Here is a 24717-nt window from a genome sequence, read left to right as displayed (position 1 = left end):
TTTGTGAACTTAAGCACATGGCTCCCTAAATAATTCCGCCCTAAATGTGGCATGGACCGTTTGCTAAGCCTGAATGTGCCGCTTTCTGTTCTCCCAAAGTTTCACATCCTTTCTCTTCAGAAATAGCAGTCTGATTGTGGGCCTGACTCTGAGCCAAGTTTGCTGACCAGCACAGTGGACATTTGGCACGTTTATTACAATCCAGGTCACTTGAGAGGTTGCAGCAGAATCCTGAGGCTCTGCAAGAGGACAAACACATAGAGGTTTTATATTCACATTGACATTTTCCCATTAAACAGAAGAGGAGCAGGGATTGAGATCAGCTGGCACATCAGTGAGCTAGTTGTCTAATCAAATGGAAAGACTTTGTAGAAGCCTCGTGTTCTCTTCATGGGCTGGCTTTCCACCTGTTGATTCAAAGCATCTGTGAGCCTGGCGGGCGGGCAGGTGGGTGCAGCTCATGGGGCCTCCGGGAGTCATCAGGGGCTTGTTTCTTGTTCTCATTCACAATGATTGTTTCATTCTAAACAATCTCCCCCAAAGCTTTTTTGTGTTGCTAACTCTTTTCTCAAAAGGCATTTCTCTGTGGTGGTATTTGGGGTCGAGTGGGGGTGAGATCAACGAGTGGGAGTAGATTCTGCTTCTGGCCTCATGCTAATTTATTTCACAGTTGAGTTTGGCAGCAGGGTAGGCAGTGGGGAAGTAGGAAGACCAGGACCCTCCCAAGAAGCCCACCGGGGAGGCTGACACCGGGGAGGCTGACCTCCTCCGTCTCTAAATAGCCTGTGCTTAATCTTTGTGTGTAAATAGCCAAGTTTCTGTGATGGGCAGAGCACTTCCAGCAGTTAAATTGTTATCTGATCAGTGTCCTCAATGTTGGAAGAAAGGCTTCTAAGGGAAAGGAGTTGCTATTTAGTGAGTGTTTATTCTGCCACACCCTGAGGTCTAACAGATTCTTGATAGTTTCTCGAAGCAATACTGTGAAGCGGGATACTTTACTGTTTCCATGTAGATGAGGAAAGCTGCAGCTCTGAGAACTAGGCATCCACATGGCCAGTTGGTGGTGGGGCTGTTTTTGGAACCCAGACCTGATGGACTCCAAAACTTTTGGGGGTGAAACACACTTCTCCCTTCCCCAGCGCTCAGGAGAGCTGCGTTACACACACACACACACACACACACACACACACACACACACACAGTCATTAATGCCCTGTGTTTTTAGTACTGTGCTAGGTAATTTCCCCAAACAGCATCTTGTGTAACTGCAATGACCTGAGGATTTTTAAATGTACTGTGTTTTATGAGATAAGTAGTTCTCTGTCACTACACCTTGTCAACCAGCATGGTGTAGAAGCTTTGAAGCTTTGACTCTGGGCTTCCTTCTTTCCCCACTTGCCTTCCTCTTCAACAACTCCTGGCCCCACCCCACTGCCAGCATGCCAGAGGGCTCTTTGTGGTTCTTGTGCAGTTGATGTGACCTCAGTTAATAAGATCTCATCACTCAGAACAGAGCCTTGCACCCAGATGTCAGATGTGAACTGTGCGATTCTTTCTGACCTTGGAGAAGGGGTAGCAGATGGGGCTGCCGATGAGCACTGCACCCCTGTTTCAGGGTTCAGGCCCCTCTGAAAGAGGTTTGAGTTGTTAGAGCAAAGCCCTCTGGTTATGAAGCCATTTGTCCCAGGGAACAGAATGAGCCCTTGTGAGACCAGAAACAATGGGCATGTTGAGTTGCAGACCTGGGGTGAATCAAAGCTCAGGCAGAGGCGCATGGGAAGAATTGGGACAGTTCAAGGAACACATTCTTCATACGCAAGTTTCTGTTGTCAACAAGTCCACTCAGTGGTAATGACACTTAGTCAGTGGTCATTCATGCCTCTGTTTTGAATAATTTCCCCAAATGAGTAAGTCATGAACTCTTCAAGGTTTTCTTTTCTTCTTCTTGAGTTTTAATTAGTGTAGTTTTTTTTTGTCCAGAAATCACCCTGTGAGAAATGAATAAAAATAAGTTTGGGGAGCAGTGTTTTGTAATTTTTCAGAGCATTGTTTCCTTTTGTATCCTGATGCACCTATGAAGCTGATATTCTTGTGTCTGTGTTACTAATTTGATTCCCAGCAATACAAGTGGGTGTTGCTACTCTCTATCTTTAACCAAAATCTTTTGGTGCAAGTTTGTCAAAACTTAGCTCATTTAGTACCAAGACAGCAGGCAGAGGGTCCCGTAAGCTCTATAAAAACATAGCCAGTCTGTTGGCAAGGTTGACGGGAAGTCCCATCTAGTTCTTGCTGGATCTCCCTGCTGTTTGACGTTTTCGAGTGAGAGATGATGGAGCAGGAGCCACACATCCCAAGGGTGCAGCAGCTCGGGCACGAGCTCCTGTGCCAAAGGGTGAGCCTGGGGTGGGTGCGGGAACGGGCACTGGACCGGAGTTGTGCTGCCCGGAGATAAGGGAACCAGCGCGGTGCGAGAGCAGGGGAAGGGACAACTTGAAACAAAGAAAACCAGTAAGTGCGCTGCGAACGGCGGCTCCGGCCCCGGATCGGCTACAGCTGGGTTCTGTCGGAGGATGGAGGTCGGAGTGGCGGCACCGGCCGGGGAGGGCGGGGAAGGGCGGCCGCGCGGGAGCAGCCTCTTGGCCAGCGCACTGGGGCTCCGGGACCCGCGAGTCTGCTGGCGGCGCCGCCGCGGGGCGGAGCCTGGGCGCTGCTAACCCCCCTCCTCCCTTCCCTCCCGTAGGTGAGGCCGCGCTCGGAGCTCTGACATGGCAGCATGACGGCCCCGGCCCGCGCTGCCACAGGCCGGCCAGAGGGAGCCCCAGGCTGTGGGAGTGAGCGCCCGGAGCAGCGACTTCGTTCTGCGGCCGCCTGAGCCTCCTTCCCCCCCGGCCTGCTTTTATTATTCACCCCGTGGACTCCTGACTTTTCCGCCTGGAACATCAATATGTGTCATGTTATTGTCACCTGTCGCTCGATGCTCTGGACCCTCCTGAGTATTGTGGTGGCTTTTGCAGAGCTCATCGCCTTCATGAGCGCCGACTGGCTGATTGGAAAAGCCAAGAGTCGCAGCGGCGCCGCGCCCGACGACCAGAGCGGAGGCTCGTCGGAGCCCTACCACCCGACCTTGGGCATCTATGCCCGCTGCATCCGCAACCCGGGCGTGCAGCACGTGCAGCGGGAGACGCTGTGCGGGCCCTACGCAGAGAACTTCGGCGAGATCGCCAGTGGCTTCTGGCAGGCCACGGCTATTTTCTTGGCCGTGGGCATCTTCATTCTCTGCACGGTGGCCTTGGTGTCCGTCTTCACCATGTGTGTGCAGAGCATCATGAAGAAAAGTATTTTCAACGTCTGCGGGCTGCTGCAAGGAATCGCAGGTAAGGGTGCAGGGAAGAGGGAGGGGACCCGGGCACCGGGCATCGCATGTGCCGCGCACCCCCTGCTGCGTTCCTTTCCTGCCCGTTTTGAAGACCGGCTTCTGTCCAGATTTGCTGTGTAAAGAGTGTTCCCGCGCAACAGGCGTGTGCTCCCCTCATCGCTCCCGTTTCCCTGTTACACTGTCCCCTGTTGTTTATTTCACGTATTTCTTCATTGCTTATTTCCTTGGGTTCTAAGCCGTTGGATTTTGTTTGAGTAACTTCTCCTGGTTTTTGCTTTTCCCGTTAAATTAAAAGCATGCTTTCCACATCAGTACATCCCCTTTTGGAAACATGGTGTGAGAGGCCCACCTGCAGCAGGCGCTCTGGGCTGGGAAGGAATGTGAGTGTGGGGCGTTCATTCCAAGGCAGTGAGCCTGGTCCTGCCACCCGCCCAGCCCCATCCCCAACCGCAGGATGATTTCAGCTTTAGGAGGAGAAGCTGCAGGCTGGGAAGGAATTAGTATCAGCTGCTCTGTGTTTAATAATGTTCTGGTTTAAATTGTCTGTCTCCTGGAGCCTGACAGAACGTTCTCTGCATTCGGATCAGAAAATACAAACTAACTGTTCCACTCTCAGGGAATTTCTCACTAATGAGCTTGTTAGAAACTGGTGGAAAGAAAAGTGATCCCAGAGGGGCAGCTGTGAGCTGCGAGAAAACTTCCATGCCCACTAGCACTTTCATAGCCTTTCCCGTAAGGGTTTGAAAGGTGGATCCTGAACGGAGAGGGTGTCAATCAGTCTGTCTGTCTGGGCTCAAGGGCTTTGTTCTGGTTGGCAGAAATTCACACACGTAGACACAGATGTGGCAGTTTGTAGACATCCTCGAGGAACTAAAGGAATAGAGTCGTGCTTTGACTTTTCAGGGGAAAAAAAAAATCACTTTTTGAACGATTACAACCAAAGAATGTATTAATCTGATCTCTAACAGGAGAACAGTAATCCACCTGCAACCCTAACTGAAGTGCACAGGTGACTCATCCCCCAGCAAATCCTAAAGCTTTGTATGTGGGACTCTTGGACGGTGAAGAGAAACACAGAGCCTGGTGTCCAGGCCTGTAAAGAAACAGACCCCAACTGAATTAACTCTAGTCTGCCTAATTGAGCTCAGCAGGGCTGGCTTCCAAATCAGCAGATCAGACAACAGTTAGGTTCCAAACAACTGATAAGTTCATGTTTTCTGTTTCTCCTATCTCAGAGGAGACCACATATATATGTGTGTGTGGAGGTTGGTAGATAAGGGGCCTAGAGAAATAAATAGATGACCTGCTCCCCAGTCCTGATCTGCCTGCATTGGGGGATACTCTCAAGGCCTTCATCTCTTGATCTGAGAGGAATAGCCTTACCACGAATGACTCAGGCACTCCTACGCACTCACAGAATTTGGGAGACCAGGATTCTGATTTTCAGTTTTGCTTGAGATCAATGTGCCACCTTGCTGGACTTTTGCATTCCTCTTCTCAAAATCAGGGAGATTGCAGGGTGCCTGGGTGGCTCAGTTGGTTAAGCAGCCAGCTTGGCTCAGGTCATGATCTCACAGCTTGTGAGTTCGAGCCCGGCGGTGGGCTCAGTGCTAACAGCTCAGAGCTGGGAGCCTGTTCCGAATTCTGTGTCTCTGTCTCTCTCTGTCCCTCTCCCTCTCATGCTTTCTCTCTCAAAAATAAATAGACATTAAAAAATTTAACAAAAAAATAGGGAGATTGGAAAATATGACTTTATCTTAGATTTTTGATTATGTGAAGCTCATTATCCCCTTTTTGATTAACTTCTGGAATCTGCAGTTCATCCCCTTCAGCTTGGTGTTTTACCTCCCAGAAATGTTAAATCAGATTCATCTTTTCTTGTCAGAGAAACGCCCCTCCTTTACTGCCGTGGGACACACAGTGCCTCAGGCAGTGCACACATGTGCATATATGCCGTGTATATCTTAAAACTTTGGCTGAGAACTCTTACCAAAGGCTTTTGAAAAGCCAGAATAAACATGTAGATGAAGGGAAGGCAGCATACACAATTCATTAATCCTGGCTAAGCGCCCTGGTTGACCAGAGAAGTGGATTTCTGCGTAAATTTTCCTTACTATGTTGTGCTTCCTCATCCTTGATGATTCATGCCTTTACTCTGAATTTTATCGAAGCACTGGTATGCAGGCAAAACTCCTGGCTTATCATCCCTAAGAATGCTTTTCATCCTGAGAAACTTAGTGCCTTCTAGCAAATCAGTGGCCATTTATAGTGGGGCCTCTTGGAGGGGGGGAGGGAGTAACACCACAAGCTGTCTTTTACACTCATTCAGAAGCAACCTGTAGATATCCTTTCAGTCTTACTGTTTACGTGCAGTTTTTAATAAGGTGTTAGTCCAGCAAATTTGATCTCTTAGAATGAGGGTTGGTCCAACACATCTTTTGGTGCTCTTGTTTGCTATTTCACATAGATGGCAAGAAGATTCTTTTTGGCACAAAGACCAGTACGTATCTTAGGTATTATTCATACACTCCAGTTAACTACTCCTGACTTTTCTCTTTCTGGCTGTGTCAGGCCTCTGGGAAGGATGGTTGAAAAGAAGGAAGTAGGAGCATACCTGAGGTGCTAGTCTGTTTGTCACCTGTCCAATTCCCAAAGTCTAGATTTTCTAAGAGAACTTTCTCCCCATCTTTATCGCTTATGTTCCCCGTGCATACACAGAGCACCCCAGAAAGTCTGAAATTACTTAAAAATTGGAATTGGCAAGCGGCCGGGATTCCTGTGTAGTCAGACTACCTCTCCAGGGCCTACCGATCTAAGGCTAAGAACTGAAGTACAGGAAGTAGTTTGTTTTCTCCTGCCAGCATGGCAGCGCCCCTCTGGAGCAGAAATCACGGGTAAGATGGACCAAGCACTCAGCAGGCGACTCCCTCATGTTTCGGGGCAGGCGGCACATCTGTAAGGGTTGCTCAGTGGCTCTTCCCTTCCTCGTGGAGGTCTCTACCAGGTAGTTCAAGGCGGCATCCACGGCAGCCACGGTCCTTGAATCTACAGCTGAGAAAGTTGCCCCCCCCCCCACCCCCCGTGTCTGAAACCGCTGACTTGCTTTCTCTCCTGTCAGCCAGTATGTGATAGCATCTGCTCAGCCTCAGCCAAGGACTTGTTGCAGCTGTGAGCATCAGTCTTTCCCCTCCCCACAACCCGTTTCTCAGCCCTGGATCTATGTGATGTTGGAACAAACGGTGAGAAAGGAGCTGTTGCCAGGGCAACAGAAGCATTCTTGGGAAATCGACTCACACCGTGTTTGTCCTTACAACTTTCATTTTGGCAAAAGTGACACTTTCGTAAAGTATAACTAGAAGAAAAATGACAAGCTGTTGTAAGCGTGTTCCTTTGTTACGACTAATTTTAAAGAATAAACAGGCCTTAGGTTTGTGTGGCCTCATTGCCTATAGAAAGTGTAACATAAATCATCAAAACCTGGATATTTTGAATTTAGAAGTGGATGTGAAAGAATTTGCTGTCTCAGTGGAAATCTCAAAATCTCATTTACTTAAAAATAACAATCAAATACACGTATTGACTATGAAGTTAACCCAGATACAGGATTTGCCTTCAAGGTCTGGCCTACTGGTGGGCACCAATCTGACACCTCCGAAATCCCTATGCACAGATGCCCTTGGTGTTGAGTTTTCCAGTCCCAGCAGCGATTAGACGTCAAGCCTCACCTGCTCCTGGGTCAGTCCTGACCTCCCCTTACAGTGGCTGTGAAATGTCTAGTGATGTACCTCATTCTCTAAACCTTTTTTCTCACTTATAAAATGGGTATAATAGTAGTACAACCCTCAGGGTTGTTTTGTGGATGAAATTAGATAATATATGAGAAGAAAGGCTTAAGCACAGTTGGCACACGGTAAATAATAAGTGGTAGTTCTTTGGCTACTAAAGTGTGTCTGCTTTCTTGGCAGGTTTTAGTATTTTTTTATGTTTCCTAGAAATGCTGCCTTTTTTTTTAAGTATTCTTTTATTTATTTATTTTATTTTGAGATTGAGAGAGACGCAGTGCAGAGGGGGCAGAGAGAGAGGGAGAAAAAGAGAATCCCAAGCAGGCTCTGCGCTGCCAGCACAGAGCCTGAAGTGGGGCTTGAACCCATGAACCGTGAGATCATACCTGAGCCGAAACCAAGAGTCGGACGCTTAAAACCGACTGAGCCACCGAGGTGCCCCCTAGAAATGCTGCATTTTAAGGAATAGTGGTATTTACTTTAGTCCTCAGAATTGACCTTGTTCTCTCGCAGTCAAACATGACCGTGTCGTATAGGGCTGCTCCCTGGCCCATTCCTAGCCTGCCTGTATCAGGGCTGAAGAGAGTGTAGAGCAGTCCTGCGGCATTGGTGTGACTACGGGTGTTCTTGGGGCTTTTTTTTTTCTTCTTCTTTTTTCTTTTTAAGCAGGAGATAGCAGTTGAATTGACAGGAAAACCAAGAACTTCTCTTCCCGCAGACACACAGAGTCTCTAGTTTCTTCCCTTTCTGGCGTCCGCTTCGAGCAATGGAGCCTTGACTGCAGGTGCCTTTGCAGGCTCCCCCCACAGAGTAACTCACAGGCTGCGTGTCCCTAGGTGAGGACTTGTTTGGCAGAGCCAGCAGCACACATCAGGCCCTAGCCCTCTGGGATTGATTACAAAGGCTGGGCACGCAGCCGGCAGGGTCTTTGCTGCCAGCTTGTCTTCCTTAGGTTGTGACCTGGATGTAATCCATAATGAAACCATAGAACGCAAAGATCCAGGTTTTCCATGACAGCATCGAGCTGTTTGTTTTTAGAAACGCATGTAGGGCTCTCTTGGAAGTCCATGGAATCCCCAGTGACTCAGGTTTGGGACAGAAGCCATTAAAATGAGCTCAGGATTTGGCTCACTTGCATTGGCTTGGACCGTTCCACTGGCGTCGCCGTGAGGGTTGGACTAGCACATGAGCTGCGGGGCCTGGCTGCCTGCTGTCTTTTCAGTCTTCCCTCATCTGCTTGTTTGCTCCTTTGTGTCTGGTCGGCCCTCATGCTCTGTACTCCCGTAGCCCTCTGTCTGTCTACATCCATTTCAGTCCTATAGGATCGCCTCAGCAAGCTGCCCCACCAGTCTGACCAGATAGATGGCTGTGGGGCTGACCTCTGCCTGCGCTGGGTTGGCATAGAGGGTGTGCTCATGGGAGTCGCTCTCTGTCGCCATGGCTCAGCACCTGGGGGGTGCAGGCTCAGCTTTCTGGGAAATGAGCAGTGACTGAGGATGAAGGAGGACAATATGAAAAAAGGGAAAGGAGTAAAAGAAGAATCGGTGAGAGCAGACAAGTAGAGGGTTTTACCTTTGCTGCTTGTGGAATTGCTTTGTCGTAAATCAGAATGGATGTGCAAGTATGGATAGGCATCTAAAATGTACCATGATCATTAGCTAGGATTTGGTATTCCCATGGTTATTTTTCACAGGGTGAACAGTAACCTTAGCATCAAGAAGATAACCATGACTCACCCCAATCTCAGCATCCATTCTGACTTATCCCGTGCTCTACCCATTCACTTCTGGGCCAAAAAGATCAGCCATTGGAAAGGAGAAAAATAAGAACGGGGACTTAGAAAGCATAGGGAGAGGGGAAGCGATTCCTGGCTCTCACAGAGACCTTGTCCCGTAGTTTCACACCTGAAAAATTAACCTGGCTTTCTCCACGAAAGTAGTGTGACCCTGATTATCCAACTTCAGAATAACCTCAAAGAAAAGGCATGAGGAAAATAGAGGAAGCATCACCTGCTTTTCCTTCTTAGAACAAGGCACTGGAAGCTTCTGGCCATCAAAAGGAGGCTCTCCATTCTGGCTCTCCAGACAGAAAGTGCCAGAGTTTGGGTCTATGTCTGAAACAATTTAAGAAAACCATCGATTATGACATATGTACTCATTCATCAATCTCTGGTAATCCCTTGGTGAAAACTGAAGAATGCAGAAATGTTCTACAGCAGGGTAGAATTAAATTTCAATTCAAGGAGTTTTTATGGGATGCCTAGTAAGTGCAAAGACCAGGTCTACAGTTTTTTGAGTTTCTGCTCCCCAGCCATATTAGTCTTTGTTTTATAAACTGTACCCTAGATAAGCAAAATGTGTGAGTGTGTGTAAAGGGAACAGAGAACTCAACCATATTGTTAGATACAGAAAACAAGCAAAAAAAGACCAAAAAAAACCCAAAAAACAAAAACAAAACTATTCCCTAAAAGCAAGTGGACCAAGCAGACACCTAATTTGAATAAATCTAGGAACTGGGATCTGTTTTTAAAGAATATATAGGATCCTGCCCGAGTACATAATGGGAAAACAGGCAAGTTTGAAGCACTGTTAACACTGAGAGGTTTTTGAGTCAGGGATGGCTTCCCAGGGAAAACAACATCTTAGCTGAAATCTTAAGAATGAGATGGAAATAGGGACACCTGGGTGGCTCAGTCGGTTGAGCGTCCGACTTCAGCTCAGGTCATGATCTCATCGCTCGTGGGTTCAAGCCTCACATCGGGCTCTGTGCTGACAGCTCAGAACCTGGAGCCTGCTTCAGATTCTTTGTCTCCCTTTCTCTCTGCCCCTCCACTGCTCGTGCTCCTCTCTGTCTCTCTCAAAAATAAGTAAACATTAAAAAAAGTTAAAACAAAATCAGTTGGAAGGTCTGCAAGAAAATTGCAAATTCTCTTAAAATTCAGATATAGCAATTGATATGCATATATAAAATGTGGAAAGCCGTTTGCCATGGCAACCACTTAATTACAGATGTAAATTATCATGGAGGCATGGATGCTGTATGTTCAAATTCCATTAACAAATAATCACGTTAAGTATGGCTCTGAATATTTACATGAGCAGTTCAGGTACTCTGTTTTAAGAGCTTAATGCAATGATGGTTTTCTAGGCTGCATTGCCACTTGAAAAGTAATCTGCATCTCCTCTGATGCTGTGCTATGGCATAGTCGGCCATTATTTATGAGCTCAGTTACTGTATACAGTCTCTCCAGTAATGTTATTAAATGTCTGGGAATCAGTCTCTTTTTTAAAAGACAGCCCCAGTACCAATGAAATCTCAAATAAACATAGGACATGAAGCCAATATTAAAAACTTAAACACAAAACGCACAGTTGCTGTGTGTTGAGAGTTTTGAGGCTAACCTCAGGGCCCTAGTGTTGAAAAGATGATGTGTGCTTCCCTGTAGGAATTATTTAATGTGATCTGGACCCTAAGACCTTTAGCAGGCAACAGATTTACTTATTATCCTAAAAATTTCATAGCTCAAAAATTTTTAAAGTGTCTTTACTATACACTGCATTTTATTTTGGAAGTTTATTTTGAATGATCAGTGTAATTTGGTTATAGTCAAACAGGAACTTTTTTTTTCCCTTTTTTTCCTTTTTTTTTTTTTTTTTTTTTTTTTTTTAAAGAGAGACAGAATGTGCAAGCAGGGGAGAGGGGCAGAGGGAGAGAGAGTATCTCAAGCAGGCTCCATGTTCAGGGAGGGAGGGCGGGGCCGGGGGTGATGCCATGACCCTGGGATTATGACTTGAGCCTAAACCAAGAGTCAGAGGCTCAACTGACTGAGCCACCCAGCTGCCCCAAACAGGAGCTCTTTCTTAATCCTGCATGTTGGATGAATAATTTATCAAGAAAATATTTCATAAATTTTTCCCAGTTGCATGTAAATAGTTTAAAAAATAGCTTCTCACTTAGAATGAAAGTAAAACTGTATCAGTAATTCACAGGAAGGAATAATCTGAGTAAATTCTTCTTTACCTGTGTTTGTCAGGATGCATTTTAAGAGCTAAGGCTTTAGAAACTGGTGAAGTAATTTGCATATAAATATGAATCATTGCAGAGAAAGACTTCAAGGAGGGTTCAACATGAGGGAAAGTGCATCTTTCTTATAGATTGTTTCTCCATATATTCTAAGGGCATCAGACAATTCTTAATTGGTGGTCATTAATTCTGAGTAATTATAACAGAAACTTCCTCTGGGGCCTTGGTTGTAAAGCCTCTTTGTGACAACTATGCTCTGATGGTCTTCCAAAGAATTCCCTTTATGTTGCTCTGTCATCCGCTGTCCACCCCCCACCCTGGAAAAGTATTTTTCTTGCTAATTATAATTCCATGGGAGTGTTTTTAGTAGGAGACAAGTACCGTACTAGACCCTTCTGGGAGATGGTGGGAGTCTTAATAGAGCTTTTTAAAAAAATTGACACCTGATCCTTTTCTTCTCCTTCCCTTCAGAAAATCTTGGTGAAAAAACCTCTAATGTTATTAATCCTGTAGGAAGATGACATGTAGACATAATCTGCATTACAAAGACACTGTGGTCATCAGTCAAAAACCCTTTCATTACCCGTGAACGCTCTGACCTCCAGTTCCTGACCTGGCTATCAAAGCAGAGTTATTAAATATAAGAGTTGAGCCTAGTCTGGCTTGTCCATAAACTCCTGACATTTTAAAATTCAGTGCAGTAAAAACTTGAAAGAGCCTCTTTACTCTTGAACCTATTACTTGCTTTTTAGAAAGGTGTCCCCAGCCTGACACGGGACCCTCTCCACCTCCCTTCCCTCTCCTCAGATGGGCCTCTAGCCCAGCAGTTACTGCCTTTGAGTGAATCCTGGTCCACTCTGTGCGAAGGTTTCCACTGCAAAAGGTGCACAGCAAAAACGAGAAAGATAAGGACAGTGTAGTAAGATTTCTTAGAGCTGCACGTATTCAATTTATAGAACTGTCCTTCATTGTCAGATTACATCCTTCACTGTTTTTGTGTTAAAAATATCCTTTCTTTTATGCAATGATGAGGAAAGAAGATTGTGGTTATTTTCAGTGTCCTTATATTGGCAAAATAAAAATATTGGCCTTCCAGTAACTTTTCTGGCTATTATACTAGTGTGTGAGGTCCAGAAGTGTGGGCAACACTCTTCAAGAATGTTAAAGGGTCCAGATTGTGTCTTTTTCACAGTTCTAGTTCTACTACTCAGAATGGGCCTCAGTAAATGTACGTTCACTGATAAAAACATGATCTGTGTTATGATCTGTACTAGCACAGCTATAAGTTTCTAGATATTTGAGAATGAGTAAAGTGTTTACCAGTGCTACTGAGCCCCATCCTGACATGACCTCTGCCCGCCCAGACAAGGTATAAATAATTAATGGAGCCATCACCTGGAGAACTAAAGAATCATTTCAGAACCGGCAAGCACCAAAACCAAATTCTGTTTTGGCTTTTGAATAAATTTTCATTGAGAACTTGAAAAACCTTAATGGGCAAAGTGATTTCAAAGGTATAGGTTAACCAAAGGTGGCAGTTCTTGGGCAGAAATCTTTGATTTGCCTTATAACTAATACTTAATTACTTGTTTATAAATACTATTCAAATATCCCTGACTCTGAATGGCTAACTTGACATTTTGGAACTGAGGATAGTGGCCTGGCATCTGAGAAGTCAAGCACCTGAGAAGTCAAGTCAAGCATCTGGAATACCATTGCTAGTTAGCTTTGGAACTTGGGAGGCATGGGAGCAAAACTCTCCTTGGGTGCAAAGAAGGGTCCTGGGAGCCACCATCCTGGTGTTTGCACTTGTGCTAAGCAAGATTTTATGAGAGCCTGATACCTAAGATTGAGGGCAATATCCCGGTCCTGTAGACACCGAGACAAGCAGATCTCTTACCAACACATGGTTAGCTTAAGCCTATGATATATAGACAGTGGCACAATGATGGAGGAGGAGGAGGTCAAGAGAGACAAAGATCATCAGCCATATTCTGTGGATTAAGAAAAGCCACCTGAAGGGGGTGAGATGGTTAAACAGTGGCTGACCTGCTGGAGGAGGATGTCATTTGGGGGCTGAGAATGCTCTAGGTGCTGTGTTTTGTTTAATCGGCTGTCCTGGGAAGAACGTAGGACATGTTTTCTTGTGGATGACATTATTGTTCTGGGTGGATGTGCAGTTTTAGATGGTCCCCAATCATACAGAATCTCGGAGCAAAGACAAAAATGTGTATGGATTGTATGGCTTACATTTTTCCCCTCTAGTCCAATGGGGTTTATGTTTTGCTTGCAGTTTTCTCACACAGGTGTCCCACACTTTCAGAAGAGGACATCACCACAGACTTGAAATTGTTCTCACTTGGTCACTAGGTTTTCCTCCTAGAAGCTTCTCTGGCCAGGGACAGCCATTCCCAAGTGGCATCTATATGGCAGTAAGAAGGTTGGTGATATTCAGACTGTAATGGAAGAGAAAGTCCTGTGGATGGAACTTCTTTACCTTTTGGTTGTCTTGCTGTATGGTTAGCAAATCAGCCTGTCCTCACCTTTTGGTGCAGTCTCCCTCTCCCCACCACCCCCTCACAACACTCCTGTGGTTCTCTCACTTGGTAAGTGTTCCTCATCATCTGCTCTCTAACCTCTTGTAGGTGTTAAGGAAGCCAGCCATATGAGTCTCCCCTCTTCAGCTGGACACATGCTTTTGTTTCAGAAGCTAATCTCTGGTTTGCAGTGAAGCAGCAGCAGTAGTCTAGCACGAGGGCTCAGGAGTGGACTTTGGAGCCATATTGCCTGCATTGGAGTCCCAGCCCCACCACTCATTACCTGTGTAACCCTACTTAATTTAACCCCACATGCTTCCGTTTCCTCATCCATCAAATGATAATAGTGCCAACCTCCGAAGATTGTTAGAAGGACTAAATGAGTTAAAATGCTTCACCAGTGCCTGGCACATTATAGTGCTCAATGAGCATTAATGCTTGTCACTGTTATTTTTTTTTAAGTTTATTTATGTTTGAGAGAGAGAGAGAGCACACATGGGGAAGGGGCAGAGAGAGGGAGAGAGAGAGAATCCCAAGCAGACTCCACACTGGCAGCCCAGAGCCCAATGCAGGGCTCAAACCCACGACCCCGTGAGATCATGACCTGAGCTGAAGTCGGACCCTTAGGCTATTGAGCCAACCAGGTGCCCCTGGTTGCCCTATTAAAAAGTTCTAATCATCCGTATAAATTTCCAACTTTAGTTATAGTTGTGAATGTGTAAAATGGGGAGGGTGTTTATAGCTTTAGCTCCGTGTCATCTTCGAATCTACTATTTTGCCATAGAAGACCTTTCCAAAAGGTTCTGGAAAAGATGTTAAGACTAGAAAGAAAACAAGAGTAAGAAATGACTTGTGAAGTTGGGTCAAGAACACAGCATGTGTAGAGGAAAATGGCTTAAGGACTGAGTGTGGATTTGGGATAGGGATGGAGACACAGACGCCAAGGAAAAGGGACCACACTCCTTAGGGCTGTTAACGAGTTTACAATTGAATGGGAGTCCATCTGAGCCAAAACCAATACTGTTCTTTTGTGGGACAAATGCATATTATGTCAGAGTTAAGACTTCTCTTTTTTACTACCCTTGTTCTAGATAGTTTTCCAGATAGTTGGTTAACCCTATACTTGCACCTTAAAATTTCATAGCTAAAATTGTTAAAAAGTACACTTCGGGGCACCTGGGTGGCTCAGTCTTGATTTCAGGCCATGTCACAATCCCAGGGTTGTGGGATCCAGCCACAGGTCAGGCTCCATGCTGAGAGTGGAGCCTCCTTAAGATTCTCTTGCTCTCTCCCTCTGTCCCTCTCCCTTGCTCAAATGCTCTAAAATTTAAAAACAACAACAAACTTACTTTTCTTCTTTCTTAAAACAGTAGAGAGAACCTAGTGAAGCCTTGTATCGTTACTGAGAGCAATCAGTACAGAAATGTCTCGCACAATCCCTGCACATGAGAAGTATACAGGTTCATACCATAATGATTGGGATAAGAATAGTTTGATGACAGGGGCTCCTGGGTGGCTCAGCTGGTGGAGCGTCTGACTTCGTCTCAGGTCATGATCTCATGGTTCGTGGGTTCAAGCCGCGCATCAGGCTCTGTAGTGACAACTCAGAGCCTGGAGCCTACTTCAGATTCTGTATCCCTAATTCTGTGACCCTCCCCTGCTCACACTCTCTCTCTCTCTCAAAAATAAACATTAAAAAAATTGTTTCAAAAAAAGAATAAGCTTGATGACAGATTCAATGGGTGGGAACTGGAGATGGTCTGATACAGTGTGCCTTCTTCATGATGTATGTTTGCCTTGGGGTACTGTAAAAGAGATGTGTCTTCACCTAGTAACAGTTGATGACCTACAAATAGCCATTAAGGACGGCCAAAATGACTTCCAACTGTCAGTATGAAAGATGATTTGGGGAAGAATTCAAATTTAGACAGAAGAGAGAGCTAAACATCCAGGTAAATGTTAACCAGCATCCCTAGGTTTGTTGTAAATCACCCTGTACATCAGTTGTTGTTCCACATGATGGTTCCAGACTTAGAGGTAAATAACTCAACATGGTATTCCTCTCCTGGAATGCACACCACACACATCAGATGCTAACATGTGACCCTGCCTTCTGGGCTGCTGATGAGGTGGGGGCTGGGGGGAGTCTTTTCCTGGGCTAAAGAGCATTTCTGTGTTCTCTGCCTTCAATTCTGGCACCTTCTGTTGGTCTTTACATTCTCCAGACTTATGCTGCTTCTAGGTACCACCCTTACCTCTTTGCAAACTGCCATGGTCCACCTCCTTCATTTACCCTTGTATCCTTCTACCTTCTGTCACCTGCCATTTTTCCTGAACTTCCCCAGGGGTATCCCTGCACTGATTCCCTCCCCTCTGGTGTCTTGGAAAGTTCCCACAAGTCAGCCACAGCTTCGCTCTCTTTTTAGCTGTCCTCACTGCAGCCAGCCATTGTTGGAAACAGTTTCAGAGTTTTGAGGCTAAACTAAGGCTAATTGCTAGATAACTGAAAATCTGTTACATTTAATTGGCTTAATACCCTTTTCTTTGTGTTCTCCCAAAGAACATCATTTTCTATAGCTAGAAAGGAGGTTTTCCTTGCCTGCAGTCAAGTAAAAGGCCAGTACCGTGGTTTGGACCTTGTGTGGGTTTCATTAGTAAGTATGGCTGTTGTGTTGGCCAAAATTACCAACACCAGAGATCCACGTTATTGACTGAAGCTTTTCTTCCAACCATTTAAAAAACTTGTCAAGTATGTTACATTAGTTTTCTTTAAGATGTGACATCTGCATCACAGCACTGTCTTTTCATCCATCCCACAAATATTTACTGAGCACCTTTTATAGGTCTTACATTGTTCTAGTCAATTGGGATAAAGAATAACCTAAGTTCTTTCTCTTCATGCAATTTACACTGAAGATGGCAGAGACACAGTAAACCAAATAAGTAAATTATTTAGTATATTAAAAGGTGATGGATGCTACAGAAGAAAAAAAGGTGTAGCCAGGGTAAGAGAGGTTAGGTATGCTGGGATGATAAGAGGACAAATTTTAATATGAAATAGGCTAGTCAGCATAGAATTCAGGGAGAACAGATTTAAAGACTTAAAAGGAGATAAAGGAGTCAGCCCTATGGGTAATCAGGAGAAGGAGCTTTCCAGGCCCAGAGAACAGTTAGAAGGAAGGCTCATAGGCCTTGCTGATAGAGAGCTGTGGACTCTGAGAGAAAGAGCAGAGTCAACAATGATGCTAAGGTTTTTGGCCTGAGCAGGTATAAGAACTGAACTCCTATTTGCAGATGTGAAGTCCACAGAGCAAAGATAAGCTTGTGAAGTGGGGAGGGACAAGAGTTATGTTTGCACATAATTTTCAAGTACCTTGTTAGACATCCAAGTAGAGATCAGGTAGACAGTTGGATATGCACATCTGGAGATGAGAGCCTAGAGTATTTAAAGCCATGGGACCAAGTGTGATCGATGAAGAGAATACAGAGAAGAGGACAAAGGATTGAGCCCCGGGCACTCTAGAGTTAAGATATTGGAAAGTTAAGGAAGAACAGCAAAGGATGCTGAGGAGAAAAAGCCAACATGGCAGATGAGCTAAAATTCTTGCAAGGAGGACTGTTTTGCTTTAATCCTTTACTGTCGGTACTTTTTGAACTTGTTGATTGGAGTTCCCCATAAGCCTGGAATGCTCTCTGAACGGTGTCCTAGAATGGGGCTGGGATACTAGAAGCCAGTCAGTCATTCTCTGGTCTTACTTGCCTTGCTTCTTGTTAGAGAGATGGCTGCCTTGGAGAAAGGGAATGAGGTGTAGGGGTGTGGTGTCAGGGGCAGCCTCCTGGCATTATGCTGTGGTGAACTGAGCTGCGTCCACAAAACCTGGAGCCAGGCTAAGCTAGGTCCACATCCCAGACCTCTGAGTCACAGGGTAGACCTGAAAGGGGTCCCCAGCCGTGTTCCTAGAAGAGTCAGTGGCTATTTCAAAGAAGTAAATTGAAGTCTTGACCTCTGTTATCTAAAGTTAACTGTGACACACCCATCAGGTTTATGGTAAACGCTAAGACAAAATTGTGATGTACACTAATAAATAAAACTTGCTGCCCTCAAGGGGCTCAGAGTCCTACCAGGGTACTGCTGTATCCTGAGGGCTGAGTATAATGACTGGCACTGAGGCGAGAACTCAGTAAATAGCTGTTGAATAAATATACAAAAATAACAATGTGATAAAGAGCTGAAGAGGAATATGCACAGGGTGAAAGCACACAGAGGATACCATTCTGGCAGGAAGTGATGACACATGTTTCACATGGAGGGGACATCTGAATTGGGGGACAGGGGATATTTCCAGGTAGATGACTACCCAAGGGGTCAGCAGGAATATAAGGCCCCTTGTTCAGGAAATGGTGATATGTGTGGTGTGACCAGATTCCTTGAGGATTACTGGCCTAAAAGTGTTTAAAGCCTATGAAACCCTACATGACCCCAGTCCTCTACCCCTGCTGTGGCCCCTGGACTGTGTCAGGCAGCAGGACAAGTACATGGTATATACTCAGCACACACTCCCCGTGAATTACCTAATTGGAACCCAAATTTATCTAAAGCTAGTAAGCCTACTGTCAACTATCTGCTGTGTGCTCACTCTCCAGAGAGATTAGGATATTTCATAGCTTTAGAATGAGCTTCTTGATTACAATCTAGTGGAGGCTCAGTGTTGTGTCCCTCGCTGGGGGCCTCGCTACAGGTTGACAGTAGCAGTAACAGATGGCCTTCTTTTCTTCCTGTCCTTAGAAAATTGCTTTGCAAACTAAGGTCTAGCCTGTCTTGGCAGTTTTGTCTGGAAGCCTGTCTGAAGAGGAGGTAGGAACGTGATGCCCAAAGACCCACTTGTTTTTCTGTAGAACAGGAGCCAGCCTTTGGTTCTGATGTTTTCAGCCCAGGAAAAATGGCTTTCTTCCACAAAAATGGTGGGTGACCCACAAAAGACAAGAAACCTTGAGTCCATACCCTTGGCCAGCTGGTGGTAAAAGAGTGACAATTGTGTGTTTGATCTTGAGGGAAGGAGGCGGTGCTCTAACAGCCAAGGAGAGACTGAAACAGCATGGAGACTTTCTTCACTTCCTCCACAGACTAAAGAGCTATGGTTCAGACTGGGCTCCCCCATTCCTGGCATCTCATAAAACGTGAGGTAGTCATCTTCAGCTCAAGTAAAGTATTATTTATTATATTCAGCAACTCCTAGTCTTTCTAAATTTGGGGGCTTGGCAGGATTATGGAGATGTTCGTCTTCGCACCTAAAGGATTTCCTTAAAATGTACATTTGCTATCATTATTTGATTCCAGGGCAGTAGTTCAAAAATTACATAAGATATACAACTCTGTGGTTGGTCTAATCACAGTCAATGAATGTGGGTCACAAAGCAAGAGGGTGAGGACTTTACTCTTCTTGGTGCATTTCATTCATGTTTTTGGGTTTTTTTTAGAACCTTCTAGATTTTAGGCACTGAAAATGCTGTAATAAGACATAGCTCCTATCCTCTTAGAGCTCATGTAGTTTAATTATTTGAGTTAAATCCAAACCACATGTTTAGGTTGACCACAGAGACTGAAAACTCCTATGCAGCAAGATCACACGGCTGGGAATCCAGGGTTGAATCTGAAAGCTCCATCCGGGTAGGGGTAGATATTACTAAAACAGCAGAGGGGCGTGGTGGGCACTGCACTGTGATAGCTCATGTGATACATCATGAGAGAACCGACACCGTGTGGTTGGCCTCACTGGACTTGTCAGGGCTCTGTGTCCGGCCTGTGGTGGCGTCTTGGGTAGTCCAAGTAACTAACCACCAGTTTCTTTTCATTTTTTTTCTTCCCCAAAGTTAAGTCATCCCCAGGTGACCCCATGGTGAGCAGATGCTGGCATCTTCTAATCCTCTTGGGGCAACAAACTGGGAGGCTGCTAACAAGAGAGGAGATGGGGTACAGAGATGAGGATATCTTTTAAAGTTGTAGAAAATGGTACCTTCTTGGGTACCGTTCTAACAAGTTGAGCCATGGCAGAGGTTATCAGCCCTCTGAATGACTTCCTGTCTCTTTCAGTGCTAGCTGTTTTCTTTGGTCGCTGGGCAGTATCATTCTCCCTGCTTTTCTTCCTCCCAGCTGGGCCAATCACTGCTCAACCAGGCACATGGGGAGATATGCCAGTCAGAAGAAAAGCAAAGGCCCACTGGCCTAGTCCCTTTCTCTATCACCCCTCTCCCCAAACAGTAATGCTTTAGGGCAAGGTGATAGACCCCAGAGACAACTACGGGCTGACCTAACTTCAGAAACTACTTTTTTAATAGCGGCAGAGGAAGATCAGACCGTTTTCTGGCATGGCTCTTATGTTAAACTCACTCCAGAGCACACTTCACCTGCCATTTGGTCTCTAGCTATAACCCACAACCAAGCTGAGTGCCCCTGGGTGGTATACTCCAGATTGAGGACCAGAAGAACCATTCCCGATATGCAGCAGACTTGGGAGGTCTTACTACATTCTTCTGCCTGTTGTCTGACGTGCCTGTTTAAGACTTTAATTCTGTCTCATTAGCTGGTATCATTAAGCCTATTTTGAAGGTCAGGGCTTAAGTTTGCTTCTAAACACTGGGATTCACAGACCTGCAACAGGACAGTGGGACAGGATAAACCAAGAGTCGTCATTTCCTTTCCTGCTGGCACATTTCATTCTTACTGACTGGTATCTGTCAAGTTTTAAGTGGTTTTCACGGGATGCACCGTGGTTTAGAGATATTTTATTACAGGTTTAACTATGTTCCCAGCACTATTCTGAGTCCTGGCTTCATAGTGCTTAACCATGTAATACAAAAGTCCCTGCCCTCGTGGAGTTTAAAGTCTAGGATGGAGATGGAAACAAAGTAAAATAGTAGGTTGAACTACATTTTGTGTCCATTTTTGTAGGTCACAAATGGTCAAATAGTGAAAGTTTCATATGATTCAAAGTAATATATTCTATGTTAGTAATCATAAATGCTAAGGAGAAATAAAGCAAGGACAGTGGGGAGATACAGGGTTGGAATTTTAAATAGATTGGAATGGAAGGCCACACCAACACGGTGGCATCTGTAGCCTAAAAGCCATCTGGAAGGAAGACACTGCTGGGAAGAGGAATAGCAAGTGCAAAGGCCCGAGCATGGCTGGATGTCCGTGAAAAAGCCCTCTGGCTGGTGAGGCTGGAGCAGAGAGCACAGGGTTACAAAGGCAGGCAGGGGTCAGTTTGAACAGGTAATAGGGAGCCGGATGGCAGAGCCTTGAAGGCCAAAGAGAGAAAGAGAAAGTTGGATTTTACTCTGAGATGGGGAACCCTAATGGATCTGTTTCTCGCTTTTATTAACAAGCAAAAAAAAAATCTGTTAGAGTGGTGTTTCAGTGCTAAGGAATGCTTGTTAGGGCCCAGGCTGCTCATAAGATGCACTGGGCCTGAGAGCAGTGGAGTTAGGACATTGTAAGGTAGGGACTAAGCGTGGCAGTCACTGGAGAGGGCCACCTGAATCATTAAACTTTCTGGAATTCCTTTGGTAGAGAGCCTGTGTGTAAATACCAGAGAGAAGAAAAATGGGACTTTTTTTTTTTTGCTTACCCAAAGGCCCACTGTTTCCTTTCTCTCAATGAGACGTAGGTCTTGCATTTTCATGGCATTAACTGTGCTGGTAACAACTCTGATGAGTGTTGGGAGGAGAGATCCCAAAAGCCACGGCAAGGTACATGGTAGCCATTTCTCCCCTCTGAGAATCTGGTTAAGGCACTCTTGTGTTTGTCTAGGCTGGCAGCCCTGGGTGGCAGCCTGTGGTTTCAGCACAGATGGCACCCACCAGGGCTTGCAGAAATACCAGGGCCCACTTTTTTTACCCTCCCACATGGACTGCCCTGTGGGCTTATAAATATTCAAGCTGAGGCTTTGGACAAACTCATAAGCATGGCACCCTTCTATGTTAAGAAAAGCCTCCCTGCTGTCCTTATTCACAAATTGGCCAATAGCTGCCACAGGATTTTAAGCTGGCCTGACGCACTATTAGAACCTTAGCTGAGCTATTAGAAAGGGGGAACAGCTAGAAGCACTAAGGAGCAGTGTTGGAGAGAATATTTGTGACTGCTTGGTCAAGAGGGATCTGATATTAAAATAAAGACTGTATTATTTAATTATTTTGAAACTGCCTACTTCCCACAAGGATCTGAAATAGCCAAATTAAGGTATTTTTTATGTCCTAAAACCAACTCCATCCCTGTGTAAAGGCAAACTCTATGCTTTCTGTCTTGATCATATTAAGAAACATTACTTCTGTGGCTTAAGCCCAATAATAAAATGATATACATAATTAATATTTAATCAGAGCCACAATTTAAATATGAACACTCGGGTCTTTTATAGGGACAAGCAGCTAATTAGGCTCCCTTGCCTAGAGCTTGACCATAGAGCCTCCATGCCAGAGAGTCTCTGAATCCTTGCAGAAGTCTCAGCCATGGTCCCTCACCATTTCCAGGGTGGTAACTTAGTACCTGTGGGTGGAGACTACCAAAGTTCCATGTTCCTTGGGTGAAGTTTCCTAGGGAATGAGATGGAGATTAATCAGGCTTTATCATAGGCCCTTTGAAATACAAAAGAATTTGCTCAGTAATTTTAGATCTCCCCAGCTGAATAAAGTATGTTCCGATGGAGGAGAGTATATATATTCTTCCAAGGTTATTAAGTTGTAGCTTGGGTTCTCCCCTCCTCCCCACCCAATTACTACATCTTTCAAAATATACCCTCAAAATTGAACGGGTTTGCGTATTCATAACTGGTGAACTTTAAACTGTGCTTTTATATGGGAGGGATCTGCCAAAGGTTTTCACCTATTGTCAGCTGCTAGTCTGTTCCAGTTTTGTTACTGCCATTACTATTAGGGACATGGAAAGTATTTTTTAGGTGCTTTTAACATTCACAACTATTTTATGAGTTAAGGATTAGCCATTGTACAGGTGAGGAATCATAATCAGACAAAAGAGATTTTTTTCTAAGGGCACCAGTCTTAACTGGCAAAAGCTTGGGTTCAAACCCCTGTCATACCCTGAACTCAGAGCTTGTAACTATTAACTGACCTACCTCTTAATTTAGTGAGTCTTTGCTAAGACCTTGCATATTCTAGAGTACCAACACATTCTTCACTGGTGGCCTGGCCTTATCCTTGGGGGAATTAGCTCCTTTCACTTACGCATCTGACTGTGGAGGGCATTTCTCTACCTACTTCCTAGCACTCTGACCTATGGAGAAATAAAGGGTTGCAGGGTTGCAAAGACTTCATTTTTGAAGCACCCTTCTTCAGACAGTGAACAGAGGAACCAGTTCTCTCTATTCCATCCCTGCTAGAAAGTCCTCTAAGGCCTCCAGAGTAGAACAATGGAATTAATTAGGGAAGCAGGGATGGTCAGATCCAAAATCAGACATGAAATGCCATGCTTGGTGAGAAGATGTCATCATAGGATGAAGACAGAACCATGAAAGTTGTGATCTGTGGTTTGAAACACAGCCCTTGATCTTGTTCAAACCTAATACTACTACAGGTTCAGTCACGTTCTTTTTTGTGGGAAAGTTGCTGTAATGACTTGGAAGCTTTGGTATGGTAAACCCAGAGAATTTCAGTAAAGGTAGGAAGACAGAATTTAGAACCAAGATTAAATGAGGAGGATAGAATTGCCACTGCAAGGTATCTGAAAAAGCTTTTGGGGGATATAAATTAGCAATCTTGATTATACAGGTGTCATTTTGCAGAGAAAACTTTTTTTCTCCTGCCACATAAAATAAAGCCATCCTCTTGCGGCATTCTTTCTACCGAGAAAGTTACATTAGGTAAGATTTGGGGCCCTCTGTTGCCTTTGTCATTTCAGGTTCTGGACTTCCTTATGAGCAGCTTCTGGTATGGGACTGGTAGCCAGGGCTAGAGGGGGGCAGGCAATGCACTCACTCTCTCCCACAGGGCAGACCCCTGAAAGTGATGGTCTCCTTACATTTTGTCTCACTTGCTTTGCCTTAGTCCTCAACTCCTAGAGCTGGCAAGAGAACTCTCAGTTACATAGCAGTGAAGCTATAAGGAACAGAAAAATGGACACATTAACACAAGTTAATGATAGGGTGGTGGGGTCAGCAAAGTGGCAACAGAGCTTATTAGTGTCTACTCAGGGCCAAATTCATTTAAAAGCATTCTAAAAGAATTCAGACAAAACAATTCTGAAGTTTGCAGTGTGTTTTTCTTTTAATTAAAAAAATTTTTTTTTTAATGTTTATTCATTTTCTGAGAGACAGAGAGAGACAGAGCATGAGTGGGAAAGGGGCAGAGAGAGGGAGACACAGAATCCAAAGCAGACTCCAGGCTCTGAGCTGTCAGCACAGAGCCCGCTGCAGGGCTCAAACTCACGAACTGCAAGATCAGGACCTGAGCCGAAGTCAGACCCTCAACCAATTGAGCCACCCAGGAGCCCCTGCGGTGTGTTTCTAAATCCTTATATAAGTATAGAAATCTCTGACTTGGGTATGCAGTTGGTTGTTGGTGAATACCAACAAAAAGACTCCTCATAGGCTTTAATTCAGGTTAAGATCTGGTCTCTTGCAATTTAACCATGGTTCTGTGTGAATTTCCTTAGAACAGGGGTTGGCAAACTTTTCCTGAAAAATTCCAGATAGTAAATAAATATTTTAGATCTTTCTTGCCCTAGGGTCTGTAGAAATTACTTACTCTGCTGTTCCAGCACCAAAGCAGCCACAGGCCAAGTCCATAAAATGAATGGTCACAGGGTATGTTCCAATAAAACTTTATTTATAGAACCAAGTCTGCATTTCACTTGTGGGCCTTAGTTTGCCAATGTCTGCCTTAGACCTATAGGAAAATGCTCAGTGCTATAAGAGCTTTGTGGGAAGAAAAAATAAGTTTAATTTGCTTTTCTAGAAATTACTGAGTTCACATTCCAGTACGTATA

The 24717-nt window shown here is 44.9% G+C and overlaps 1 protein-coding gene across 3 annotated transcripts in view; it reads left to right on the top strand.

Moving 5' to 3' along the window:
• The window catches only part of LHFPL2 (LHFPL tetraspan subfamily member 2), a 165529-nt gene that overhangs the window by 136543 nt on the left and 4269 nt on the right, over nucleotides 1-24717 (top strand). The window contains exons 1-2 of one of the 3 annotated variants that reach the window (XM_042941959.1): nucleotides 2409-2508; nucleotides 2741-3374. In XM_042941959.1, coding sequence (XP_042797893.1) covers nucleotides 2945-3374 — 430 coding nt within the window. In that variant the 5' untranslated portion in view covers nucleotides 2409-2508; nucleotides 2741-2944. The other 2 variants (XM_042941950.1, XM_042941943.1) reach the window with 2 other exon arrangements.

The sequence above is a fragment of the Panthera leo genome, chromosome A1 (assembly GCF_018350215.1).
Source record: "Panthera leo isolate Ple1 chromosome A1, P.leo_Ple1_pat1.1, whole genome shotgun sequence".
Taxonomy (NCBI): domain Eukaryota; kingdom Metazoa; phylum Chordata; class Mammalia; order Carnivora; family Felidae; genus Panthera; species Panthera leo.
The sequence above is the reverse complement of the archived record's forward strand: the minus strand, read 5'-3'. Positions and strand labels throughout refer to the sequence as shown.